The sequence below is a fragment of the Anser cygnoides genome, chromosome 2 (genome assembly GCF_040182565.1).
Source record: "Anser cygnoides isolate HZ-2024a breed goose chromosome 2, Taihu_goose_T2T_genome, whole genome shotgun sequence".
Classification (NCBI taxonomy): domain Eukaryota; kingdom Metazoa; phylum Chordata; class Aves; order Anseriformes; family Anatidae; genus Anser; species Anser cygnoides.
In genome coordinates, this window is record NC_089874.1 from 111,849,708 (window position 1) to 111,869,688 (window position 19,981).

Genomic DNA, 19,981 nt, shown 5'->3' on the forward strand with positions numbered 1-19,981 from the left:
CATGTAGATCCAAAATCTGCATATTCATCTAGCTATGGCCACTATATTTTTAGGCCAGGCTATACAGTTGTGATCGTATATATATATATACCTACATAGATATTGAGAGGGATTTTTACCCTCATAATAAAAGGGGTTAATGAATGGCCTCAAACTAAGGAGGTGCAGGTAATATGGATTTTATAAAACTCCAGAGATGGGAGTCAGTCAGATAACCAGACAGGGCCCCAAGTTGGAGTAAAATCCGTGTAAGGTTCAGAATTTCTTGTCATCCCCTAAAACATAGCACTACTGGTCAGACTGGTGTAACTAACTGACCTTAACCTGTGAGTAATGCTTGATGTTTCAGAGGGAAAACAAAATATAACTCACAGGGTGATAAAACAGGGTGATAAAAAGGAGTTTCCTCTTATATTACATGAGTAAGAGTTGGCCTTTGATTTGAACCAAGAGAGGTGACTTCTTGTTCAGCTTGCCTTACTTAGTTCTTACTCCTAACATATACTCCTTCTCTTACTCCTGAGGATAATGAGGCCCACAGCTTTTGTGTTTGGATGAAAAAAGTTGCCTTTAACAGATTTTACATATACTGACTTAAATGGTTAAGCTTGTTCTTTCGCTCTGATAAGACGTAAATAGAAATGCCTCATTTAACTCTTTAATGGACAATACATAAAGTGCTTTATACTTTTGGGTCACCTTCCTTAATTTGGATCCTGGAGAGCTGTGGAAATCCCTGAGCAATAGGATTGAATGAGTGTTAGCATTGTGGCTGTTGTAACCATGACAAAGCTCACTAATGCTGCAAATAAAGCTGGTGAAGATGAAGGGAGGCAATTGTAGTACTCTACAAAAGGAACACGGGATGCTGTCATGCTCTTTCCCTTTCAGTGTGTAAAACATGACTCATCTGTACACCTTAACTTTGCTCAACAAAAATCACAGTGGCTTGGAAACCCTAAACTAGCTCTGTGGAGCTGGGAGAGAAAGTAATGAAGAAAAATGAAGAATAAATCTCCAAAGTCAACAAAGTGAAATAATCACAGCAAAAAAATATTGATAGGTATTAGAAATAAAGATAGTAAACAGGATAATTGTGTTCATTACATGAAAAAAATAGCCAGCAGGAGAAATAAGGAAGTTAGCAAGGAACCTTAGTTTTAACGTAGAGGACTATGGGCTATCACTCTTTCCCATTCCTCCCTTCCTCAGGTAGAAATAAAGCAAATGGACAAACTGGTCTCCTGGAAGTCATAGTTTCACTATGGTCATGATATCAATTTCTTCTACGTACTTAAAGACTTCTGAATGACTTTCTTACTTTACTATTGAATTTCTGCAAGCGAGCGATCACTTCTGTTATCATGCAAAGAGCATTTCCCAGACCTCGAGTGAGTCCTGAAATACAAATATGATGAAACTTTTTTTTTTCTTCATAATTAGCGTTAGTCCAGTTCACCTGAGCAGTGACCAAAGAGAATAGTTTGCAATTTGTTGGCTTGCTATCCGAACAAATACTAAAGAAAAAGCCAAAGACTGAAATGTTGAAAGCATAAAGACCAGTGAAAAAATAATGATTTTCATGGAATCAAGATTACATTCCAGATTTGTAAGTGTATTTTATATAAAATCATCAGAGAAGTAATTTCATTAACATGAACAAAACCAGAAGCAGAACAAGTTCCCTGTTGTTGTGATTGATATAAAAACCAATAGCAAACACCTCTCTTGGTTTTGGATCTTCAAATTTTTCTCAACATTCTCCCACTGTAGCTCATTTCTATTGATAATCATGTACCTCTTCAGGGACAATCCTAGGCACGTTGTAAGCCTAATGACCAATGATGAGAAAAAGAAAGGTTATCATGAGGGATTGATTGGTAGAGGCAACTTTGCATGCCAGAGAAGAAAACGTCAGTTTTAATAATAACAACAAAATAAAACAAGATTGGATTGCCAGCTGAAAAAACAAAGGGAAATCCTTTCTGCACTCAACCCTCATCCCATTTTCAGAGGAACTACCTCTCTCCTGATCAAATTTCGTACTATGAAAAACTGCCAGATAATCTATTGATGACTGTGCAAAGTAAAACTTAGATAGGAATACCATCTGGAGGAATTTTCATGATGATTTTCCACATGATATTTCTAGGTTAAGAAGAGAGGCCATTCAGACTGATGAACATTATGTTATTTTAATTATTGTATACAGACTGTATTCCTTATTAAACTGTAAAACTGTGATAAGCCCCTTTAAATGAATCTCTGTTAACACACACAAAATTATCAACGTAATGCATGTTTACAGAAAAAAAGTGGTGTCCTTCACAATCTTACTGCTCTTAATTGAGTATTAAAATCTTAAGCCATAAATTAAATTGAATTTGAAAATTGGATTACAAAAATGAATGAAATGTTCATATATTTTTATCTCATATTATAAAGTATATACTGAATAGCCCTCTTGAAATCTCTCATGCCTTTTAAAATAACTTATTAATTTATTCTGTCTTTTGTAATTTAACAAAAGTATTTACAGTATCTCTGAAGAAGCTGAACACAAGATTTCATTAGCTGGCAGTAATGACTGGAAAATGTGAATACACGAAACTTCAACAGTTTGCAGTAAGAACAGGGAAATCAACTACAAATGATCAGACGCAATAATGCAAAGATTTCTGTTCCCAATGAATGACGTATGCACTTCTTGAAACTTAAATATGAGGCTACCTTAAAGTCTAAGAAACATCATAAATGATAGCCCTAAATTTATTACACTTAATTTTTAAATGTTTAAGTTTCATGTTAGTTTGTGCTTTACTAATTGTATGCTAGCTCTGAAGTTTCTTTGATGTTAGTCTTTGTTTGATCTTTTTCAGACAGTCCTGTTATATCTACAATCAGAAGAGTGCAGCAAAAACAAAATTAGAAGGCACTCATGATGTCTTTACCATTCTATCAAAGACACCATGACCATTATGATCGTGCATATCGCCATAAAGCACTGCAGTCAACTGTAAGCCAGTACCAAAAGGAAACCAAAAGCAAATCTGCTGTCTATGCTCAAGGATCTACAGCTTATGCTAGGGGCTCTGCAGCCTATCGCCATGCCTCTGCAGCAGACTTCAGCCTTGAGTCTTCAGCAGCATACAGCCGTGGCTCTTCAGCCTATGACCTTGAGTCAGCAGCCTACAGCTATGGATCTACAGCCTATGATCACTCTGCTGCACAAAGTAAAAGATCTGCTGCCTATAGTCTTGACTCTGAAGCTCTCAGCAAGAGCTCAGCTGCCTATAGTCATGGATCTGAATCAATCAACAAGCTGGCTGCAGCCTACAGGCTGGGATCTGAAGCCTACAGTCTTGGGTAAGGCAAAAAGTACATCTACCTTTGAAACAATATTCCAGAACAAAAATGTCTAACCGTCTGTTATTGAAATCAATGGTAAAACTCTCCAGTTCTTCAACACAAACAAGCTCCGTAACTTGTATTAACATATTTTCCAGACCTGGAGTTTTTCCTTGGCTTTGAGACTGGGAAGAACTCTGGTCAGCTTTATTTGCTGGGCTAACTTGTGTGTGATGTTTGGGTTGGCATGAGAACAACACTGGCAATGCCGACATGGCTGAATGATGACAGATACGAGTTGTATATTCATTCTCCAAACTGGCTGGGCATGAGCCACCCAATGGTTTTGCCGTACTAGGAGAGCTGAAGCTAATCCGCGATGTTGAGATAGATAGCTTTTGGGTTGAGGCTGGCTCTTATTTGGCCACATTGGAGCAGTAAAAGAACTTGGAGCTGTTCTCCTAAGTTTGAGCTGACATGCCCATATATCATTAAACAATTATTCCTTGGAATAAATGTTTCATTTTTGTGCTGAGTGATTCAAGAAATTGAACATTTCACTGTGGAAATAGGTCGAGGCATACTATTTTCAAAGAGTACATGAAGTGTTCATCTTGCAATAGAAGAGCAGCTATGGTAAGCTGCCATGATTTTTGTTTAAGAAAGTAAATATTGCTCAATCAATACATTAGCAGAATGTTTTAGATACCATAGCCTCACATTATTTTAATGTATCTCAGAAATTAACAGAAATTAGGGGAGCATTAAAGTAAGATTAGATCAGTTGTTAGCAGTGGAGGAAATAATAAACAAATTATAGACCAAAACATCTGCTCTCCATTATATTAATATAAAATGTAGAGTATTACTAGCAGAACTAATCAAGGCTTGTTCACCGGAAAACTTGAATTCTGAAAACTAAATGGCCTCCAGGGATTTTGGATAAAAATGGAATCCTGGCCAAAACCACAGAATGAAAGACTACCTGTACCATAGTAAATAATGCCTTGTGACTTCAGCCTTCACTTGGCTTTCAGGAAGTTCAGGGTCATGTCTCTATTTGCCAGAGTTTGTTCATGAATTTGAACTTCAGGCAATTAGAGCCCAAATGAATGACTGGAGTGCCTGATTATCCTGGGCTAGATTATATCCTGTTTTTCCTGTTGAAACCATTTCCATTGTGTAAATAATTAATCACTGAATGGAGTAGCAAAAGAGACTCATTTGTAACCTGCTGATTAAGCAGACTGGAGATGGTGGGACTGGGGGCTATGTTTCTAGAGAGAGTAAGGTAGGGGAAGGTTTCCCAAATTGTTCCTGCACTGTGGTGGCACAGCTGTGCCTATGTGTTGCTGCTAACCACAACCCAAAGCCTCCTTATTCTCATAGAAAACTTTAAATATTCTGATAAATGGGAACGTTGCTTGAAGTTACAAAAAAAATACTTGTAAAAATAATTGCTGCCTAGCCTCATTTACTATCACTTCAGTGACACAGCTGTCAGATGTTTCTTCTGAAACATGTGTCTTCTCACCAAGAACTCTAATGTCAGCAAAGCAATACTAAAGGAAACTGAATTGTTTAATGTACTGAAATCGTACTGGGAGAGAGCTTAAAACACTTCTAGATTTCCTACATTTATTATTATTATTATTACTATTAATAATAATAATAATAATAGCTTTTGTTTTGAAACAGTATATTTGGTGCTATTTGCAAGCTACTCTGTAGTACAAGAGTTGCCAACAGACCTCATACTATCCTGGCAACCAGAGATAAGAATGTCTCAGCTGCAATGTCTCTCTGTGATCCTGACTTTGTATTGGAGAAACTCAGTGCTGCTATGGGAGACAAGGACTTGGGAGATTAGATCGACCAATTTAAACTTTTCTTGAATGAAATTTAATACACGGGAGAATATGGTTCTGAATGGCAACATTTAACATAATGTAATGGTTAATATGTCCTCAACGTTGGTATTTATTTGGTTTCTGAAGCAACTGCTTAATGGCCGTTTTGGTGCAATTTGCAAGAGATACAAGTAGAAGAATACCATGACTATATTGTTAATTGTGGCAATTTAAAGTAATTCTTCCCAAGTTCATGCTATCTTCCCGTGAAAACCCAAAACACTTCAAGGGATAATGAGGAGGCAAAAAGTGTTACTAAAAGAATTGGGGCAAATCAAAGACATTCTGATTTCATCATTACGAAAGAAATGGTGTAACAGAAAAAATGAAAGTGTCTTCAAACACTTTCAATTTTCAAAAAGTAGAACGGGCCTTGAATCAAAATGCTGCATCTAGGTGACCTGGAGCACCAGTGGATGCCTGAAACTTGAATGTGCACACAAATCCAAAATCAGATAAAATTGTTTAAGTAACAGTTGATTATTGCATATCACTGGATTTTAGTGTCACATCTACATTTATGTTTAATAGTTTTGTGGATATATTGTGTTGAGGATAAACCGTGCTAAGCCCAAGAGGAAAAATATACCATTCAAATACTGAGCTTGTATTCAAGCCACCTCTTATTTCTATCTGAAGTAGATTCTGCTAAACTTTACTATTCCTGCAAAATGTGTGTCATCCTTTTCTGTAGCCGCTTTACAGGAATGAATATCCATAGAGAGGCAATGCTGATATGCAGGTAGTGCTATGTGAGGAATTTATTACAGGAAAGCAGTGGCGAAGGACTCGGGGCTGGGTAACCTGCAAGACCTTGGTTTGATCCCAGTTCTCTGATGTTCGAGCCTTGCTTGAGTGGAAAACATGCCCAGAGCATGGACAGCTTGAAGGAGCTGCAGCGACAAAAAAGGCTCCATTTGGAGACGGGCTGCCTGTTCCTTGCATTTCAAGCTTTCTTCAAACCCATGACAGCTTGAAGAAGAGGAGAGAAATGAAAGCTGGCAAAACTAAGAGCAAGCGCGAAGGCTTTCAGCTCTGTCGGTTACCACTTGCCAAAGCTGTAAAATCCTGGACTCATAAAAGCAAGCAAGTCTCATCATGCAAAGGCCGCCGCTTCACACCAAGCCCTCTCTCCACCAGCCCGTGGGCCCACGGCCAGCCCTGCGCCGAGCCAGAAGGAGTGATGGCCTGCTGCTACCCCATGGATCCTGATGGGCCTGCAGGCCCAGCTGCCCGCTGGCAGCTCTCTCCCAAAGCTGTGGTAGTGGCCACCCGTCCTCCTCCCCGTCCCGTCGTGCCGGGGTGTGCTGGTGGGGTTTGTGTGCCCCCGTATGGTTCTGCCACCCACTCCCATGGCAGAGCCAGGCAGCGGCCTTCTTCCACGGCTCCTCCATGTGCTTCCGAGAAGCTCTGAGTCAGGTCTGACAAATCTCGTAGCTGTCAAACTGGAGTGCTGGATTAAGTCCCTTATCTCTTCTTCATCTTCATTTTTCTTCTCCCTTTTTTTTTTTTTTTGAAGTTCTTTGTTCAAACTTCCATATTGCTTTTCCATGTGTAATTTTCCTGGCTGAGAGCATCAGATAATCCCAAGCAAAGATAATTGTGTCACAGAGTGGTTATCTGCCACCAAATGGGCCAGAGGCTTGCTTACAGAGAAAATACAAGTTATTGCTGTGGCTCGCGTATTTACATTTATTTCCAGGTCAGGAGAAATAGCAAAGAAGACATAGCATAATTAGCAAACAGGAGAGGCATCTTATTAACTTGCAATTACTTGAAGTGCCAGATAGTAAGAGTGAATGCTGTTCTGAGCAATAACGTAACTGGGAACAGGATAGGACTGAATAAATATTACACTTTAAGAAACATGAGAAGACCGTGATCTTGACCTCCGTGCTGGCACTGCTCATCCTTTGGTTTATTATAGGTGAGGGTTAAGGAGAAGGCTTCCAAACATCACAGCCAAGCATGGAAATTAATTTAATGCAACTTGCCATGTGGAAACAATTCCCCTTTAAAAAACTTGTTGTGGAAGCTATGTGAGGGAACAGCATGATTATTGCCAGCAATATTGCCTGAGCCCTTGACAAATCTGTCAGCAACTTAAAATGAATTTAGTCACCAAAGAGTGCTTCTCAACTTTAGAAACTGTTTTTAGAGAGCTTTCTTGTGAAAAGCCAAAAAGCCTTTCATTTCTTTTTAATTTTTCCCTGCTGTAACTACACCTTAAGAAATTCCTCTTGGCTAATGGAGCTCCTCCTCTGCTGCAGCTATGGTGTATACCACATGCATCCCTTTCTGCTGGTGGAATTAAGTGAAAGAGAGAAACATTTAAAGAAGCATGCTAAGGACAAGGCGCGTGATTTTCTAATGGGTAAATGAGCTTTCAAGTGCCTTTTCATGCTGGGGCGGAATAATTGTGAAATAGGGTATTGTGGTCCACTCCTAGGAAACATTTCTACCTCCACTGGGCTCAGGATCATTTTGTGCAGGGTGGGAAACCTGTCCCTTCAGATGCAGAAACAAGGGCAGTGCCAACATACTGAAGTATATTCATATCTTGAAGATATAAATGAGAATATATATGGGAATAGGACATCAAAACAAAACCTCTGCTTGTGAGTTTCACAGACCCTGTACAATGTTGTATTTAGTTCCTCTGTTGGGCTAGAGGGAGCACTGATAGAGGCTGTTCAGGACAATACCAGTGCCTTTAGCATTTACAGTCATCCAGCTCCCATTTCATTCCATAAATTCAGTGACTCTAATGAGATACTAAGAAAATGTTGGCATTGATATTTTAACATGCTGAAAACTTATCAAGAAATGAGGACACTAAGTTTGGGTCACCAACCTTGATAAGGCAGTACAGATAGCATCTGACCTGGAAAAAAATATACATATGCTAGCTGGGCAGATCGAATGAGGCTGAAAGCTGCTAAAAGGTCATGGTACTGTTCCTCCCTGCGAAACTAGAGAGCACTGATATCCTGCTCCTTCTCCTCTGGGGAGATTCTGTTCCACATATCAGGTAAAAGGTTGGAGCACTTTAAAATAAAGGGCAAGATTTTAGAATCTGGTTCAAGAAAGCGGAGTCCTCCCTTAGGCTACCTAAATAATGGTTGTAAGGCAGGGTTTGGTTTTTGTATTGCTCAAGAAGAAACAGTAATAACAAAGAAGGAAAACATAGAATCAAATGTCATGATAGAAGTAATGACCAACTTGTCTTCATGTGCAAAGAGGCCATTTGAATATGCATTTCCACTAGCCTCCATACAGCTCACCCTGAATAGATGCAAACATAAGGAGGGTTTGGAAAGGAGAAACATTTTCTACCACTTCAAATTTATTCATCTCAGCTTTTGCTTTATGCACTCCAGTTCTGAAAGATTTTGGAGTTACTCTGGATACTCCTCTGAAAACACCAGCTGGGTTCTCTGATGTGGACACAAACCAATTAGAAACTTAGGAACAGCTGTGGGAGAAAGTGAGAACAAAACAGAGAGCATATTCTGTCAGTGTGTTAATCCAAGGTACGCTTGTAGCTGAAATACTGGCTGCAGTTCCTACCATCCCATCCCAAGAAGCAACCAGGAAAGGATCAGAGACCATCAAGAACAGTAGTGGGAGGACACCTAGAGAGGTGTAGGTATTGGGGCTCTTACCTTGGGAAGATGGTAAACTTGAGAATGTAACATCCATGTATAAAATAGTGAAAGATCTGCAGAGAATAAACAAGGAACATTTTTTTCCACTATTCTTCACACAGAGAAGCAGGTAAGCAGCAAAAAATATATATATATACACATATATATAATGTCACAATTAAAAACAGGTTCAAAAAAAGTGCCATTTACCTATATTGCTACAGCAATGATTTCAGCCTCTAACTCAGGACATCCCCAGATCTTTGCTTGAAACCAAAAAGATTTATCAGGGAAAGTATTTCTCTATATGAACTTTTTTTTTTTTTTTAAAAAAAATCTGTTCTTGACTATTGGAGTAGAAAACTGGCCTAAAAGCACCCTTGACATTACTCAATGTAACACTGCTCACAGGGGTCTTGCTTAGTCCAGATCAACTTGTTGGAAGAGCAACAACTGAAGTAAATTGATCAGTGTCATGTCAGAGAGCCTGAATCCAGCAGATGACTACAGGACCAATGTGGATCTGTTATTCAGTTTGCAGCTATCAACTGTGGCTTTGATAGCTGAGTGTTCTGTACCACCACCAAGTACCTGGAGGCAGCCCTCGCTCTTAGAAGACAGCACAAAGATTCCCACTGCAGCTGCCCCTTCAAACTGAAAAAGAAGAAAGGAAAAAACATCTAGAAAGGCGCTTTTCTGGTCCTGAGCACATACCCATGAGGACTGTTCACTATGCCAGCCAAAGCATGCAATAATACGAAGGACCCAGGAGTAGTAATTCAGAAAATAATCAAATGTCTGCAGGGAAAGATGCCTTGATCAAGAGACATGCAGCTTAGAAAACTCTGGAGTTACTGGGAATCAGCTGTTCATGTACGGTATTTTTATCCTATTCATCATACCTCCAAGAAAGTTCTAATTCCACCCCAGTTTCTCAGGCTATGGTGAAGATCCCTGGCATTAATCTGAAGGATTTGAGGGATATTTTAATTAATGTCAGCAGTAGTAGGCAGAAAAAAATGAAGATGAGTTATTCAGCTTCAGCCACTTGCAGTGTTTGATTAAAACAAACAAACAAACAAACAACAATAAAAAAACTCAGAGCCTAAGAAAGAAAAAAACATGCAGAGGAGACATCAACAAAAAACCTGGCAGAATGCGATGGGAACTGCTATGTGTGCTGCCTGTTAATTCCCTATGTAGGTGCAGAATCTAGACCTGAACTGAAAACCAAACTGACGAGATAGCCAAATTCTGCTTTAGGAATAATGAGCAGGTTTGGATGTAACAACTCTGAAAACACCCGAGCTGAGATTTTCACCATACTTCATCTACTTTCATGAAAATCAAAACTTCTTGACGTTTAAACTGAAGTCCAAAAGATACTGTGATCTTTCTCAGTCTAGAAATGATCAGGAGCAAAGTGGTCTCCTAAAGGGTTCAGCCTAAAGCCTCCATGCAATCTCATGGCAGATTCACAATTCCAGGTTTCCCCATCTTGAAATAGGACAGGTATAAAAGTCATCTAACAAATAAAGGACTGCAGCTCCTTACAGCCCACAGTTCATCTACAATAAATAAACAAACAAACAAACAAATAAATAAATAATATAGCTTTGCTTTTTCTCACCATTTATTTGACAACGAGTTTCCTCCATGCATTTCTGGTTGACCGTATTGGTTGTACCATATCATTGCCAAACCCAGGAGGGGGGCAACCTTTTGCTTTACTCTGTCTGGGCTGTTCCCAAGTGTTTTCTGCTTGGAATTCTTTCCCTAGAGCTGTGTCTGCCTCCTTTGGAGTCCCTCCCCAGCTGTCTGGGGCAGTAAAGAATTTATCTTCAATATTACATTCTACGTGCTTTACATTCTCGGGGGCCCAGTGCTAGTATGAGGTTTGGCTATTAGTCTACCAGCCTTACCCAGGGGACTGGGAGCAGGTTCGCCCTGCGAGAATGGCCCAGGTCTGGGCTCAGGAGCCTTGCTGAGAAACAGTGGCCTTAATTCTGCTCTGCTGTCTTATGTCATGCAAACAAAGCCCCAGTCCAAAAGCAGGTTCATGTATGATTTCCCTTGGCAGTGCTGAGACAGAGATGAATAGGCAATTCAGGGATTTGTAAAAGTCTGACAGCTAATGGGGATACTCCATCTCTAAGATATAAATCTGGCAGCTAAGGATGGAGTATTGCATTTGGAGAAAAGGAGGGAGGTATTTGGAGTTCTGTTAATATGATTTGTAACCATGTTAAATATAAACCCAAATATGACTGCCTCAAATATGCTTCATACTCATCAGAAGTCCTCCCCACTAGCTGGGGAGTCTTTCCCAGGTTTTCCAGAAGTCTTTCTTTTGGTTTGCTTTTCTTTCTTCCCACTCACTCCCCACCTATCTGGGCAATGTGAAATGACATTACTTCACTCAGCTCTGTGCTTTCAATAGTTTGGGGTGGTATGGGAGACCAGTGGGAGTGAAAACAGCAGTTACTGGACGATTCACTGCCCGATAGTTTCTCTAAAAAGACTTAAAAGCATCATGAACTTGAATATATTTGCCCACTGACAGTATTTTGTTTGGGGACCAGACAATTTGGGAACTATAAATTTTGGGAAAGTAGAGGTCATCGGTTCAGACACGATCTCCAGAATTACTTGGTGGTCTCAGTGACTTCAAGACCTACCAAAACTATGTATATAAACTCTCCAAGTCTCAAACCAAGCAATGACATGTGCAGGTATATTGTTTATTCTCTGTATTTAGATTTAATATCAAGGGGCATCAGTGTTGTATTTGTAATGGTCCCTTTGTCAAAAGTGCATTTAGTCATGTGTTTAATAACTCTGAAGACGTGGTTATTAAAGACAATATTTTCTTTCTTACTAAACAGAGAGCAAAAACGTGTAGTACTTTAATATTATGTTGGAGTGTTTCTTAACAGCTTTTTTCCCCTGAATTTAACAATATGATTTTTATTGCAGACTGAAAGATTCCAATTTAATGATTGAAGATCAATCCTATAAGATGAGTCCCAAAGCAAAGAGAGCAAAACAGAATTTGATATCTGAGGACAAAGAAAATGAAGCCATAGACTACTCAGTGCCTATATTCACAGGACGGTATGTCCATTTTCCTTTTTTTTGGTGCCTTACTTCTGACATTTTATTAACTAATTATAAAATAACAACTCCATTAATCTTTTTTTTTACACTCCTGGATCTCAAGGTGATTGTTTGCACTTCACATGAGTGATAAAAAGACAAAGAGAAGTTAACTGACTGGCAGAAAGTCCGTCATGGAGGTCAGTCATCCAGAACCAGGACAAATGAATCCAGGTGTCTGGTCTTTGTTTCAAACACGTCACCAGGGCCACTTTCTATGAAACTATGATATAATTATAACACTGCTTACTGGGAACTGGACAAACATGTTGTCTGCATTATTTAGCTTACTCTTGTGGTTTAAAGGCTTGTAATCCAATGTCTCCTACCACACATTAACCATAGAAACGATGAACCAATGTGCTGATGTTTTGTCCTGGCACAGGGAAAACCTGGAACGAAACCAAGTAATTTCTCAAATCCACCATAATGATTCATGCTGATCTCACGTGTTGGTGGTATTTATTGCATGGCTATTACTGATGTAATACGTTTTACTGCAGCACTGTCCTCAGTAAAGCTGAATGTGAACTTTGTGTGGAAGCCAGAAGCCACACGAGCAAGGAGGCTCCCTTGCCCTTTTCTGGATGTGGCACAATGATTTTATTAGGAGTCTACAAGAGGTCAGGTGTAGCCAGTTGTTCAGGCTGATCCATACCAGGGTGTGGTGTGGAAAGCAGACTTCTGACTGGAGCCCAGGAGAAAAATCTCTTGCCCACCTGCAGCTGAACAGAAACCTTTCTCCAACTTGGCTTTCTTCTGCCCCACACATTTTTCATGGGACACTTCTAAGCTGTTTCTGGGAGTGAGTGAACTTGTGCCTGCTGCCTGGTCAGCACTCAGGAAACAATGTCACTTGTGCCTTCATGTGAGACCGAGTTCCACCTTGCCAGTGGGAGACATCATTGCTTTTGCCTTCTGAGCATTCTGCTTTTGTGATGAGATCAGCAGTTTTTTTATTCCTTCCCTTCCACTATCCTGGAGTAATATTTACTCACCCCTTACAGATTTATGTGTCAGATTCACTGCTCTTTGACCCCACCAACCTTCAGAAACACACTGTTGCATCTTTAAAGGATTTCTTTGGCGTTCCAGCTATATCTACTGTGATAGAAATATATAAATACGTCTCACACAAAGCTTGCAGTAACATATTTTCAAGGTTTCTCACTAGCTATGTGCTTTACCTAGTGTTTCTGCCATCTGTCTCCCATGCCGTTAAACACAAATATGCTCCCTTTTTATTGTGCCTAGAGTCTACAAAAGTAAAATTTATAGCATTGGTCAATGGCTGGGAATCCCAACTGATGGCTTGTACTCCTGGATGAGTATCTTAGATTTTATACAGGCTCCTGTGATCTTAACAAATCATGTCCCCCTTCTTTTTCTTTTCACTTTTTTTGTTCAGTGAATACTGTAATATCTAATTCAGTGTGATGGTGTGTAACATCATTGAGTTGTGTCAGGGTGATGCTTTGGGATACCACACTAAAGGATACCGACAGATTTTTACATCTCAGTCACTATTCTTCATCTTCTTACTGTTGTTGATATCAGTATCACTTTTTGCACATGGCAACTCAGAAAGTTTTCTGTGCTTTTGTGCCACTGAAATGACCCAAACAGATCTTTTGTAATTAGTTTAAAAGTATTAAAAAAGGCATATGGTAATTGTTAGGGTGCCCAACTCAACATGGCATGAAACATTTCAGGGTGCCTGATTTAGCCTTTTTTCTATTGGCATCACATTCATGAGTGCATGCCAAGGCTGCAGAAGTTGCATGCCACATTCCTGTCAGATATTTATTTTTGTTTGAAAGATAACAGCTGAAGCCTATCGAATCATGTGCATGTTAGATGTCGTTCCCAAATTCCCCTTGTGAAACTGATGTGTGGCTTCCCATAGGCAGATAGCTTTTACAAGGAATAGTTATTTATAAAGGTCAGCTCTCTGTGTGTCCATCGGAGCTGTTGCCCGTGCTGCTGGACGACCTTCAGCACAGTGTCACCCTTTCCATGGTTTGATTCTATTTCAGACCCTTGGATTCTGCTGTATAAACTTTTTTTCACTCAGATTATTCAGCTCATAACTCTTCCCCTTAAGCACCTAGCCTAATCCTTGCAAGATAAAATTAGGGAGAGCCAGCCAGTATTCCAGATAACAAAATATCTGGACCTAGATTTAACACCATAGGTGCTAAAGATACTGGATATGGCTCATGGGACTCTTTGCAGCCACTAATAAGTCTAAGCCAAAGGACTGCAGATGGCTGATACTCTTTAAATAATTGTTTATGTGTGCCATTTGGAGGTTGATCCTCTTGTTTCTGTTTGAAAAGTATTTCCTATTGAAACCCATGAGACTTGGCTGCAGAATCAATTCTTAAATGGTACTCTGTGCTGCTTCTGATGCATTCATCATTTCAGGGGACTTGTTTCTCTTTGATCTCGGAAGATTATAACAGGAAAAAAATGATTAACAAATCTAAATATTTAATACTGTTGATCAAAAGCATCTAGGGAACATTGCTGCAGACAACTAGGCTGAGTCCTGTATTAGACTGAGGATATTCATCAGATCCCAGATGATGCTTTATGCCTTGAGGATTGGGTCCGTATTGTGAAGTTGCTGAGATCTTAACTACTGTAATCAAGGAGAAAATAATGTCAGCTTGCCTTTGAAAGAAAATGCCACTGACTCATTTAAACTGAATGTAGATAGTTACACTCACATGCATTAAACGGAGTTTTCAAAGATGTCTTTAGAAATCTCTGTTGTATCTCTAAAGCTTAGATGATATTTGTGTGGGGAGCTGATATGCACAAGTGAAGTGTATTATCCCATTGATACTTTTAAGGATCATCCTGTAAAAGCAGTCTGAGACTCAGAAAGTTCAAGGCAGAGTTTGAACAGGAGGGAAGTCAAAGCTTGAAGTTTTAAGTAATTTTTTAGCCTTTTGAGGAATTTTTATGCGTAATTATGTTTACATCATATTCTACCATTTGATTGTCTTGCATCTCACTGAACTGACATCATACTCCAAAGATTAGGAGTTGGATAGTTGGTTATGGGCTTGAATCCATATTTTCCTGAGTGATGAGATGTCCTATCAAATGCCTAACATTAGCAATCTTAGAGAAAACAGAGAAAAAATATTTTGATTTGTAGCAGTAGTAAGTGTTTTATGACAAAACAATGAGGTTGTGTTTGAGTGCATTCTGGAAATGAGAGGCTACTTCTCTATAGTGTTTGCAAGATGGCACTTAACTAGTACTTACTCAGAGCCTCTTTTCATTATGCCATCGAATGTTAATCTAAAGTAACTAAACTCAGCAAAAGGATATAAACGCTTCTAATTAGGTCAAGGAATTCTCGTTGTGTATGCACTACTATAGGAGCTATAATGTCCTGACAGTGCCAAAACAATATGACTGCACTGATATTTCCGCATATGCCTCTCAAGACAGGATAGAACCCATTGAGAGTACCACTTCTTTGCATCCTGCGTTGTAGAAAACCTGAAGAAGATACTTCAAGAAAATTCTTAATCATCTTTGTGAAGACTGTCTTTGTGAAGAAAGGACTTTTGCAAGGCCTTTGACGTGGTCCCACATGACATCCTGATCTCCAAATTGGAGAGGGATGAATTTGAAGGGTGGCCCATTCAGTGGGTAAGGAATTGGCTGAAGGCTGCACCCAGAGTTGCAGTCAATGGCTCCATGTCCAGGTGGAGGCTGGTGACGAGTGGTGTCCCTCAGGGGTCTGTCCTGGGATCGGTACTGTTTAGTATCTTTATCAATGACACAGACAGTGGGATTGAGTGCAGCCTCAGCGAGTTTACAGATGACTCTAAGCTAAGCAGTGCAGTTGATACAGCAGAAGGAAGGGATGCCATCCAGAGGGACCTGGACAAGCTTGAGAAATGGGCCCATGTGAACCTAATGAGGTTCAACAAGTCCAGCTGCAAGGTGCTGAACCTGGGTTGGGGCAATCCTGGACATGAGCACAGACTGGGAGAAGAACTCATTGAGAGCAGCCCTGCAGAGAAGGACTTGGAGGTTCTGGTAGACAAAAGGTTTGATGTGAGCCGGCCCAGAAGGCCAACTGTGTCCTGGGCTGCATCACCAGAGGGGTGACCAGCAGGTGGAGGGAGGTGATTGTCCTCCTCTGCTCTGCCCTTGTGAGGCCCCACCTGGAGTCCTGCATCCAGGTCGGGGGTCCCCAGCACAAGAGGGAAATGGATCTGTTAGAGCACGTCCAGAGGACCATGAGGATGATCAGAGGGCTGGAGCACCTCTCCTATGAAGACAGGCTGAAAGAGCTGGGGCTGTTCTGCCTAAAGAAGAGAAGGCTCTGGGGAGACCTCATTGCAGCTTTACTGTACTTAAAGAGGACTTATAAAAAGGATGGAGAAGGACTCTTTACTCAGGTAGATAATGATAGGATAAGGGGGAATGGTCTTAAACTAAAAGAGGATAGAATTAGATCAGACATTAGGAGGAAATTCTTCACTGTAAGAGTAGTAAAGCACTGGCATAGGCTGCCCAGAGAAGCTGTGGATGCCCCATCCCTGGAGGTGTTCAAGGCCAGGCTGGATGGGGCCTTGGCCAACCTAGTCTAGTGGGTGGCATCCCTACCTATGGCAGGGGGTTGGAACAAGATGATCTTCTTGGTCCCTTCCAACCCAAGCCGTTCTATGATTCTATGAAAACACATGGAAGATCAATCACACATTGAAGGATGGAATTCTCTCATAACAAAGAGACCTTTTGTGATATGCAGTGATGTTCTGTTTTTGTATAAATCACAAATATACCAAATATATACAATATACAACAAAATAGAGCTACAATTATCCCCCGCCCCTTTGGTATTTTTGCTACAAAAGCTCTAACTGATACTTAAGCCTGGCGGATCTGTGGGTGTGCTTGACACTTGTCACTATAGCAATGGAGATACAGGACCACAGCAGGATAGATGTCAAATGGAAAGTGTACATGACATGATTATACAGAAAGACACTGAAAATGGCTACAACTTCAGACAGTGAAGTTTCTGCTTTGAATACATGAGATGGTTACAGAGGTAATGATCCTCAAAGCAGAAATGTGTTATGAAAGGCTGTTGGATGTTTTACATCCACTGTGGTTGGCTAACTTGATAGAAAATAATAAGTGGAATATGTTCTCAGCATTTTCCAATGGCATTCTACTTTTTAAACCTTCTTTCAGTGAAGTGAGCGTCAGTGGGATCACAGACACAGAAGAAGAAAGAATTAAAGAGAGTGCTGCATATGTTGCCAGGAGGAACCTTTTTGCAACTGGTGAAGGAGTTAGTGTCAGCAAAGTGGCCAAGTCATCTTCTGAAGAGGAACGTCATGAGAAAAAATCAAGGAAAGTAGCGATCCGGGAGTCTGCTGAACGTGTGGCCCTGAAGAAAACGGTAAAAGAGCAGAAATGAACACAAAGCTGTAAACAGCATATGTCTTCTTTGTTTGGTGTTTGTCAAGTGCCTCGCACATCAGAGCCCTGATTTACACCATGGGCAATCTCAATAATGTCAGTAAAGACCAAAGTATTTGCAATTAATATATTTTCAGTGACTTAAAGTCTTCTTATCTTGGTGTCAGGTGGATAATAAAAGAGGCATCAGGAACTCTGCTGTAACACTGGGAGACAGGGAGGGAGAATGGAGGAGGGGAATTCTCTTTTTTTTGTGCCCACACCTATTTGAATGGTGCAGCATCCTTAACCTGAACCACAAGGCAGTCTCTAGGCAGCACTTGCTGATAAGAAAGTGATGGGGTAAATCTGGCATTTTATGGCCTGGGAACAAGCTTGTCCAAAGGGTTTACCCCCAGGTTTTAATCACAATGTGTAAATGATGGAGGCAACTGTCAAAGCATCTGGAACTATTTTATATAGCTTTGATATTGTTGTGCAAATTGTTAAAAAACAATATTCAGAGGGTACTTACAAATACATTATGACCAGACTGGGAGAATATATCAGAAGAAAATCTGTTTTGTTTAGCTGATTCATTGTTCTGAGCAGAAGAATTGGCCGTATGCTTCTAAAATATCCTCATGAGATGAGGTTGGAAAGGTGTAAACATTTTGAAGGACAAGGTTAAAAATGCAAAATCATCTTGAAAAATTGAGAAATAGTGAAGGTGAAATTTGATAATAAATGGAAATTACTACACATAGAAGTGTAAAGTGGGGAATGCCTGGCTAGGTAGAAGTACTGAAGGATCTGGGAGTTATAATAGATATAATAAAATGTCAGTCAAAATCAAGATTCTGTTGTATAAAAACAAATGTCCTTCTAGAATGTATTAATAAAGGTATTTTTATTAAAACATAGGAGATAGTAATTTAATTGTGTTGGAAACTGTTGGACCCCTGATAATGAATAGTTAGCATTTAATGAATGTCGAGGACAAGTAGAACATATTCAGAAGTGAGAAACAACAAATGTAGGTAATATTGGTATTGCACATTTTATTAAAGATTGAGAGGATTATAAAAGCTGTCTTCGTTTAATAGCCTTAATGCAGGGAGCTGTAATTCTCCATATACATGAAAGTTAGGGCAAAAAGTTTAATTTGCAGAAAGCAAGATTTATAGTATATTAATAACCTTTTTTTCAGCTCTGTGAATAGTCAAGCAGTTGAAACAGTTACCCTGGGAGGATGAAAGATTCCCCTCAGCAGGAAGGGTTTGAGAGCACATCTGTCAGAGATGCTGTAGGCATACATGATTTTGCATTAGAGGAGTACAGAAGACATCTAAGTTTCAGGCCCATTTCACCATTCACCATGTACACCAAAACCCAAACTTAAATGTAGAAAATTATTTTACCTGGGATCATTTTAAGAGGAGAAAATTGGGAAAATCAAATCTAGCTATTTTGGAAAGAGATCTTTTGAAGATGAAAACATTGTTTTCCATGTCCAAGTGAGATAAATACAATAAGTGTGCCTATCTGGATTTTAGAATTAAATTTCCATACTTTTTTACTGCTTTTAAAAAATACAAAAATGCTTTTGAGAATCAATAGTTTGCACTTATAACTGCAGAATTTTATGATGAGTTGTTTCTTTTCCAGCTAGAAGATACTCAGGCATTCCACAAAAAGCTGAATCAAGATAAACTTTTACATCCTCCTGAGTTTATTATTAAGCCTCGTTCTCACACTGTCTGGGAAAAGCAAAATGTCAAATTTCACTGTACGGTGGCTGGCTGGCCAGAACCCCGTGTTACATGGTAAGTTTGTATCACTGAAAGTCACCAATTAAACAATGTCTAAACTCACTTCAGTGAATATGGATTTTTTTTTCAGTAAAAATACAAGATCAGTAAAAATATAGGTACAGAGGACACCCTTTTTATAGCAAACACGTTTCAAGTCACTGCACAAAAACAAAGCAAAATACTAAAAGGCAAAATAGTTTGTGTAACAATAGTACAAATACATAGATCTTCAGTACTATCCTCAAGAGAATGTTTTCCAAGTACTTCTGTGTAGTCTACAAATGCCATTAACCAAAAGCATTAACAAGAACTACCTGCTTGGCTGCTGAGCAGTTATACTACTGAATCTCCATAAAACTGAAATCTCAAGATGCAGGACGTTCATAGAGGACACATCATAATTATTTGAAATAAAAGGCTGCAGATAGATCTAGGATCATCCAAACCTTCTGAAATTTTTGGAGTTTGCTGGAGGCTTTTGATACACGTGGTCTTTGGACCAAGTCATTATTGTAAGAACACCAAAATATACTCTTAGTCATAGCTGAAGGTCTGATTTGACTTGAATTAAAGTTTAACCTGACTGGAATTTAATTTAGCTTAATTAACAGTGACTTGTGAAGCTTTACAGTCTCACTATCTGTTATGCTGATCTTTCTTAACT

General features: G+C 39.6%; 1 protein-coding gene across 2 annotated transcripts in view; it reads left to right on the forward strand.

Moving 5' to 3' along the window:
* Positions 1-19,981, forward strand: part of MYOM1 (myomesin 1) — a 73,995-nt gene that overhangs the window by 755 nt on the left and 53,259 nt on the right. For both annotated transcript variants that reach the window (XM_048058024.2, XM_048058026.2), the window contains exons 2-5: positions 2,880-3,366; positions 11,882-12,019; positions 17,294-17,504; positions 19,172-19,329. In XM_048058024.2, the coding sequence (XP_047913981.2) occupies positions 2,939-3,366; positions 11,882-12,019; positions 17,294-17,504; positions 19,172-19,329 (935 nt within the window). In that variant the 5' untranslated portion in view covers positions 2,880-2,938. The remainder of the gene's footprint in view (positions 1-2,879; positions 3,367-11,881; positions 12,020-17,293; positions 17,505-19,171; positions 19,330-19,981) is intronic.